The sequence below is a fragment of the Sceloporus occidentalis genome, unplaced genomic scaffold, assembly GCF_023333645.1.
Source record: "Sceloporus occidentalis isolate IW3139 unplaced genomic scaffold, rSceOcc1.0.p SCAF_2, whole genome shotgun sequence".
NCBI lineage: Eukaryota > Metazoa > Chordata > Lepidosauria > Squamata > Phrynosomatidae > Sceloporus > Sceloporus occidentalis.
In genome coordinates, this window is record NW_028316982.1 from 89,998,176 (window position 1) to 90,006,739 (window position 8,564).

Below are 8,564 nucleotides of genomic sequence, written 5' to 3' on the forward strand. Positions count from 1 at the left end.
CAAGTCAGTAGTCTCAAGTCCGCTGTGGCCATTGGCTCGAAGGGCTTGGACTGGAGCGCGGACAGTACCGCCTCCAAGCTCCAAGCCGGCGTCGGTACCGACACAGGAGGATGCAAGTTGGCACATCCCTTAAGGAACCCCTTCACCAAGGGATCCCTGAAAAAGGAAGCCCTCCCCCCGAATTGGTACTTGGCACAAATGGCAGATAGATAGCACTTGATGGATGTGAGGCACAGCCCCTCGTCCAAAAGCGCCATCAAAAACTCCAGCACCACTGGAGTGGACACTTGAGCAGGAGACAAGCCCTTTCGGTCAAGGAAAAGGCTAAACCTCTTCCATTTCAGGGCATAGGACCGCTGGGTGGAAGGTTTCCTTGCAGCCAGGATCACCGTCCTCACCGCCTCCGGCAGGTCAGCTAAGGCTGTATCCTCCAGGCCACCAGCGGCAGGCTCTCGATGTCCGGGTGCAGGATCTGGCCGTCCTGGACCGACAACAGGTCGGGACGGAAGTCGAGGCGGAGGAAGCATCTCCTGGAGAGGTGGAGGAGGGATGGGAACCAAGGCTGTCTCGGCCACCACGGGGTGATCAGGATCGCATGTGAACGGTCCGTTGTCATCTTGGACACCACCCTGATGATGAGAGGAAAGGGAGGAAAGGCGTAAAGCAGTTCTCCCGTCCAAAGGAAGGCAAACGCGTCTCCGAGGGATCCGTCCATTTGCCTTCTGGAGCAGAACTGGGGACAGTGGCTGTTCCACTCGGTTGCGAAGAGGTCGATCCGGGGGGTTCCCCACCGCTCGAACAGGTCGCTGACCGTCTCCGGATGGAGCCTCCACTCGTGGCACACCGAAGAGGACCTGCTTAGGCGGTCTGCCAACTCGACTTCTCCTGGGAGGTGCATTGCCTGGAGGAGCACCTGTCTCTGGATGTACCAGTTCCAGATGCGAAGAGTGATCTCGAACAGAGTCTTGGACTTGGTGCCTCCTTGCTTGTTGATGTAATACATCACGGTAGTGTTGTCCGTCCTGAGGAGGACCACCTTGCCTGTGACAGTAAGCTCGAATGCCCTCAGGGCCTTCTCGACTGCGAGCATCTCCAAAGCATTGATATGGAGAAGCTTGTCCTGGGCCGACCACTTGTCCTTGACAACCAGGTCGAGCAGGTGGGCGCCCCAACCCTCCAGAGAAGCATCGGTCGTCAAAGTCACTTGTGGCTGAGGTTGATGGAAGGGCATCCCGATGCAGACATTGTGGCCGTCGAGCCACCATCTCAGCGAGGCGGCCACCGGTCTCGGTACCGTGAGCCACTTGGAAGGAGGATCCTCCATCGGAGAGAAAACTGAGAGGAACCTGGACTGCAGTGGTCGGAGGCGAAGCCTTGCCCACGGTGTCACGAATGTCGTCGACGCCATGTGGCCCAGTGCCACCTGGACGTCTCTGGCCCTCACTCTTCTGTGAGAGGTGCAAGGCCTCAACGATGCTACCAACGCCTGGAAACGGTCCGGAGGGAGAAAGGCGGAGCATCTGTCGGAGTCGAGGATGGCTCCGATGAACTTGGCCTGTCTGGTCGGAGTGAAGTGGGACTTCTCTTTGTTGACGACCAGTCCGAGAGAGTCCAAAAGGTGCAAGGCAAATGAGACCACCTCTCGGAGCTCGTGCTGTGAATCGGCGGCAAACAACCAGTCGTCCAGGTACGGGAAGACTCTGTAGCCCCTCTGATGAAGGTATGCCACCATCGGGGCCATACACTTCGTGAAGACCCTCGGGGCCGTGGCAAGGCCAAAGGGGAGCACGTTGTAGTGGAACGCGGTGGAGCCGACGGCGAAGGCGAGGAATCTCCGGTGGGACTCCCGAATTCCGATGTGGAAGTAGGCATCCTTCAAGTCGACCGTCGCGAACCACAGGCCCTGGTGGAGGAGCGGCAGAATAGAAGCCAAGGTGACCATCCGGAACCGACGGTATTCAAGAAAAAGGTTGAGTTCCCTCAGATCCAAGATTGGTCTGATGCCCCCATCCGCCTTCGGTACCGTGAAGTACCTGGAGAAAAAGGCCCTGGAGGACTGGTCAGGTGATAAAGGGGAGATTGCTCCCTTGTCCAGCAAAGTGCGCACTTCATCGAGAAGAGTGTCCGGGGGGGGAGTGGACATGAAGGCTCCAGTTGGGGGGAGCTCTTGGAACTCGAGGGCATAACCCCTACGGACGATGTTGAGGACCCACGAGTCCGATGTTATAGAGGCCCAGGTGTTAACAAAGGGCCTCAAAATGTCCAAAAAGAAAAGGGAAGGAGAGACGAAGCGCGCTGCAATCCTTCAGGCTCTCTTCTTCCCCTGGTCGGTATCCTGCCGGCGAGACTTTCAGTACCGGGAAGGAAAGTTGCGACGGCCAGAGGAGGAGGAGGACTGAGAGGGGTACCGGCGTCTCTGGGAGCCCTGCTGCTGGGGTTGACGGTCTTGTTGAAAGGACCCCTGTGACTGACCTTGCGGCTGCCACGGGCGCTGCCTCTTTCTGAAGGGCGAGATGGGAGCCGACAACATCCCGTGCTTCTTCGCCGCCGCCTTCATTCTGAACTTGCGGTTCAGACGCTCGTCGGTCTCGGCGTGGAAGAGGCCGCTACCATCCAGGGGCATGTCCTCTATGGCTGACTTGACGTTGGCATTGAGGTGCGAACCCCTCAGCCACGCATGCCGGCGCAGAGCCAACGAAGCCGACATCGCCCGTCCTGCACAGTCAGCCACATTCCTGGAGGCAGTGATGAGCCAGCTGCCGATCGAGTGGGCCTCATCACGGATCTCTACCAGGCGTCGCTGGGTCTCATCTGGAACGTCCGGGACGAGTGGCGAGATCCCTTCCATGAGTGTCTGGATGTATGCCCCCATGCAGGCGTTGTAGTTGATGGCCTTGACTGCGAGGGCTGCCGCCGACTAGGCCTTCTTGGCCAGACCATCTAACTTTTTTGCTTCCCGGTCGACTGGGGAAGTTGCCTGCTTGGGGACGAAGCCCTGCTGCGCCCCTTCTACAATTGCCGAGTTCTGCTTGGGGTGATCGGCCAACCAAGAACAGCTCGAAGGGGAGATCCGGTAGAGGGACTCGATCTTCCTCGAGGATCCGACGAGTGAAGCTGGCGCATCCCACGACCTCCGGACGATGGACTCAATGGAGGGCAGCAACGGGATGGAGGGGGGTGTGGGCACCCGGCCATGCACCCGACGTTCCACAGGATCCCGAGCCTCCTCCTCGGGGTAGGAGAGCTCAATGTCCAGGGCCCTTGCCATCTTAATGATGTGCTCGTTAAAGGAGCGCACATCATCCGTGGGGGAGGAAGGCTCCGGGTGGTGCATCCGTTGTGGAGACGCCTGGATGGAGGTGTCATCGTCGTCGGAAGGCTCTCCCGACGGCAGCAAGGGTTCTCCCTCAGAGTCGGTGTCAGAGGTAAGCGGGATGTCCGGGACCCTGACTCGAGTTGCCGAGCGCGCCGGGATCTGCAAGGGCGGTAGCTCTGTAGGAGAGCGACGCGGTGCAGAGGCTGAGGCCGTCGCATGGGAAGGGGCAGGCTCGTCATCCTGGGGGGCCACCGGGCGTAGGTTGAGCCGGGTGAACTCCCTGAAGGCAGTCTCCCTCGGCACTGACATGTAGTATCTCCCAGAATCGGGGTCGAAAAACATGTCAGTGTCCCTCTCCGTCGGTTCGTCGACCTCCGAGTGGATGGAAGGCGAAGGTGACAATCTCCGAGGGAGCTCAGTTGGCAACTCATCAGCGCGGGCAAAGTCGACCGTCGACGGTAGCGGGGTGTCCAGGACGGTGGCTGCATGCGAGGTGGACGAGCCGTCGGGGCACGAAGAGGTTGGTGTTGGAACCTTCTTCGCCGGGGAGCGTTGCTTGTGGGAAGCGTGCTCCTTCCCTTTGGAAGAGACCTCCGATCCGGCGTGGCCCTTCGAAGACTTAGGCTTCTTTGGTGCAGAGCCCTCGGCGGCGTCTTTATGGTGCCTCTTCTTGGACGACCGTGGTGTCTCGACCCGATCCTCAGGAGGGAAGAACGGGTTGTCCGGCAGGTCCAACAGGACGGCAGCTCTTGTGGATTGAGGCTTAGATGTCTTAGCCTTTTCCACCGGTGCAGCCTTTCCTGACGAGGATGCACCCGACTCGGGCCGCTCGGAGGCGTGTCGAGATGGCTTCGAAGAGGTCTTGGAGGACGGAGTCGGGACCGACTAGGCCTCCGCACCCTCCTTCACACGCGAGCCCTCCGGGAACAGCTTCCTCCCGGGCTTTTCCTTGGGCTCGGTACCCTCAGACCCCGACTGTTTGTGGGGGTGTTTGGAGGGCTTGTCGGTGGCACTGGGTTTTCGTGAACCACGGGCCACATCGGAGGTGGTGGACGGACCTGCCATCGGTGGGGTAGACACCACGCTGGAGACACTCGCCCAGGAAGATGAGGCAGCCGGCGGAGCTGAAGAAGCCGATGATGGACGGGGTCTCCCTCGTGAACCTTGCCCAGAGCGATGGCCGAAGTCAGCCTGGACTCACGGTTCTTGCGAGCCTGGGATGAGAGGGACTTGCAGAGCGGGCAAGCCTTCGTGTCATGTTCCTTGCCCAAGCAGAGGAGGCAGGAGGAGTGAGGGTCCTGGATGGGCACCTTGCCCCCGCAGACATCACACTTCTTAAATGGAGCAGGCATTTTCCGAAGTCAACAAGTTGAAAGGGAAAGTCCAGAAACGAGGTCAGCAGTCCGAGAGTTCGAAGTTACCAGGGGAGGGAGACAAAGAATGGTCAAGAGACGGTCCGAGGTCAAAAACGAAAGTGATTCCAAATGCAAGCTAAAGCGAGCGAAGTTCCCTGAAGCAGCTAGCGTGGCGGAAAAAAGGAACTGGGGAAAGAGCGGGAAGGCAGGGGCCTTATAACGGGTGGGCGGAGTTACCGCCAAAAAGTTTCTATATGTTGCAAAGTAAACTTTGCCCAGTGATTCCAGAAGTTTCCGAACAGCACTGCGCAGGCGCAGTAAAACCCATTTGTATGATTCGCAGAGACCACGAAGAAGAAACAGATGATGCTCAAATATGATTTATTTGGTAACCCACACAAGAAAACACTTTGGAATTGCATATCCTTTTAAGAGACAAATAGTCCTTTGTCTGAAGTTATCCATTATCCCTTTAGCAGTCATAACATTGTTCAAGGAAAATGAAAATCTCAAGCAGTCTAAAATCTTGGTATATTGGTTCACCTCCCAGTTTAAAAATCAACTTTCTAACAACGAAAATCATAGGGCTAATGGACTCATGGTGCACCTTGCCATATTCTACCATATAGAACGTCAGTCTTTCAAAGCATGGCTGTAGTGCACACTCCAGATATATTAATTACATCAGAGGAGTAATTTTGTGATCAAAATTTGTTAGTCGTAGAAGACCATTATTCTTTTCAAAGGCAAAAATCACCAACAGAGGATTAAAAGCAGGAGAGCTATACAGTATGACCCATGTATCCTTGGGGGGATATATTCGCAGATTTACCATGGAAATGCAAAACTGCAGATAATACCAAACTATTGAAATGAATTACTTCTGGTGGAAGTTGTATTAGAGATCATAGAGATTCATAGAAAGAGCACCTCTCTAGGCATTGCTAGGTCCTCCAGCTTGACTCTATGGTCAAATTCCACTGGAAAGTTGTCACAGAATCATGCTGAATCACCTTGAAAATGCTTAGAGAGAACATATTTTTCAGACATGGGTAAGTGGAACCATGGGTACCAGTCCCACTGATATGAGGGTTGTACTGTAACTGGATATTGTGATACAGGACTCAGATCTTTCCCATTAAAATCAGTGGGGGGAGCAATGAAAAGAAATTAACTTGCTATATCTTTAACCCTAATGGCTATTTGCATTTTTATACATTTTTTTAGGATGGATCTTTCCTAGTAAGGAAGAGTTCCGGACAAGATTCAAAGCAACCATATACACTAGTTGTGTTTTACAATAAGAGAGTATATAACATCCCGATCAGATTTATTGAATCAACAAGACAATATGCTCTGGGCAGAGAAAAAAGTGGAGAAGAGGTGGGTGATTTCTTCTTTGTTTTACACCTTATTACATAAGAATTTTAGTTACACTGCCTGCAGGCATGATGATTTATAAAGACATCTGATAAAAAGTAGGTGATTTTAAACCATTGCACATGGAACTAAATACAAAATTAGGTATTTCAGACCAAGTGAGACCTAATTAAAATGTGAATGTAATTTAGTATCCTCCTTAACAACCAAGCCCTCAACCTAGTCTTCATTAAACAACTCCCACAGAGAGTTCTTAACTGTCATTATATATGAAGACAGCAAAATTTAATCCACTCCAAGCTGTATCATTTATTCAAGTGCACAGACCTTCTGCAAATCTAAAGGGGAAAGTATTTGTTGAGAGGGAAATCACAACTTAATTGAATACAAGAGAGAAACCTCCAATTCCCACTAAGAGGCATATGCTTCCCACATCTCAACTTCAAAATTTTTATCCAAACAGTTGGATCTAAAGGGACCTAATACTCACAGCTTTGTGCAAGAGTGAAATGAAATCTAAAGAGATTCTTCCGCTAGTAGAGGCTTACACAATAACTACTTTTGAAATTACTTTTTGTAACACAGTATGAACCCTTCTGCTGTCCCCTCAACGCAAGTCTTGGTGTTTATATATGAACACTATTTTTATTCTACTCAATCACTGTTTGAATCCCAAACTTGGTAAAATTGGCTAGAAAAGGTACCAAAATGGTTTTCCCAAAAAATCAAAAGCCCAGAAAGTTATCACATATTTTTTTACTTATCTAATTTTCATAAATTATGTGAATACTACCTCACCAGCTTTGCCCACCATGGTTAAAAAAAAGGGGGGGAGGCATGAATTTGTATGTTTATCCACCAAATCATAAGTGGATGTTGGGGAAATTTTCTTTATCTTCAAGTGGTCTTTTGAAGCTTCAAATTTTTACTTATGCAATGCTTATCTGACCTGGGTTTTTCATTTCACATGTACATATTGCTTTTGTATAAAAAGTTTGTTGAAACATCTGTATCAGTGACTACTGAACAGTAACATGCCACATGTCATTGTTCAGAAGTTCATTGATAGGTATTTTTCTGTCTGCAGAATACTGAAGTAATTTGTCTCAGAAATGTATAATGCAGTTTCAATTATATTTGTTGGCTGAATAAGCAAGATTTGTGTTTGCAACTGTAAATCATCTTGAACTTCTTTTTTCTCTATGTAGCGCTTTGAAAGTGTGGCAGAAATCATAGAGAATCATCAACGGACTTCTCTTGTTCTCATTGACAGTCAAAACAACACTAAAGACTCTACCAAACTAAAATATATAACCAGGGTTTCATAATTACGCACTGAAGATTTATCATGGAGCACCTTCCCAACTTCAACTTCCAAGAGTTTGAAAACAAGTATTGCACAATAAACAACTAAATCTTTAAACAGGTTTTTCCCAGTACTTTTATAACCAAAGTACATGATCTGATGTATCACGGAATTTGTAAGGGACCAAAGAGATACTGAATAGTTAACACATTTTACAATGAGGTACTGCAGCACTGACTCATGAACTCACCATTCCTGCTAAATTGTTGTGTACATGAACTATACATTTTATGAAAGATATTCCAGACTAAGGAAAGAAGCCAAAGGACCCAATGATATACAATATATTCAGAAGATTGTACCTGCCAGAGCTTTGGTCTTGGTAAAATTCAGTTGCAAGACTTAGGCTGCATCTGCCAAATAAGCCATTATTTTATCAAGCTAAAAGAAGTTATTTTCTGGGACAGAACTCTTCCATTCAGGTTATGTAATGTGTTTCTACCGGATTCAACTGCTTTTGTTGGAAATATTACATTAAAATATATATCTAAGAATATAAAAAGAATTACACAGATTGTATGAATGTGCACTTATGATGCACAATGCCATGTTCGAACGCTTTCACGTTTCTAATACATTTTGTCTACCTCTCAAATTTTGTTAAGAACAGAATTTATATTGCACCTCTGCTATTTAAATATGTGTGACAAACACCAGAATTTTTTAAGATCAGAACTCAATATGTTTGGATTTTGGTATTTTAGCTGGTATCCTGTTTGGCAGATAGACAGATCTTCGTTAACTATTTATTGGAAGTACGTACTTTGTTTTCATCCACCACCACAGAAAAAGCAGAAGTATCAAGTAGTGAAAGACACATCCCAAAGTTAAGCATTGTAATCTAGATCCAGTAAATTGGTCATAGGTTTTTCTGGTGCTTTTACTGTAACTAGCAGTGGGAGCTCCATGAATTCCTTGTCTTCTGTTTTTAGCTGTAGAGTTGATGTTCAAAGGGGAAGATATACATGGAAATAACAGCTGGTTTTAATCTTCCAAAAGACAACTCTTATCTTTAATCTAGCACTCCTTACATGGTTCTGTTCCCTACAACCCCATTCTTCCAGGTAGCTTCTCATTGCTTGTATTTGATCAGTCCTTTCTTTTATTTCAAATAAAGTTTTTCATTCAGTGGTTTGTTTTACGGTGA

General features: G+C 49.2%; 1 protein-coding gene across 1 annotated transcript in view; it reads left to right on the plus strand.

Moving 5' to 3' along the window:
- BLNK (B cell linker) overlaps positions 1-8,564 on the plus strand; it is an 89,087-nt gene extending 80,523 nt beyond the window's left edge. Inside the window, exons 24-25 of the mRNA XM_089510225.1 lie at positions 5,899-6,054; positions 7,260-8,564. Coding sequence (XP_089366351.1) covers positions 5,899-6,054; positions 7,260-7,379 — 276 coding nt within the window. The 3' untranslated portion in view covers positions 7,380-8,564. The remainder of the gene's footprint in view (positions 1-5,898; positions 6,055-7,259) is intronic.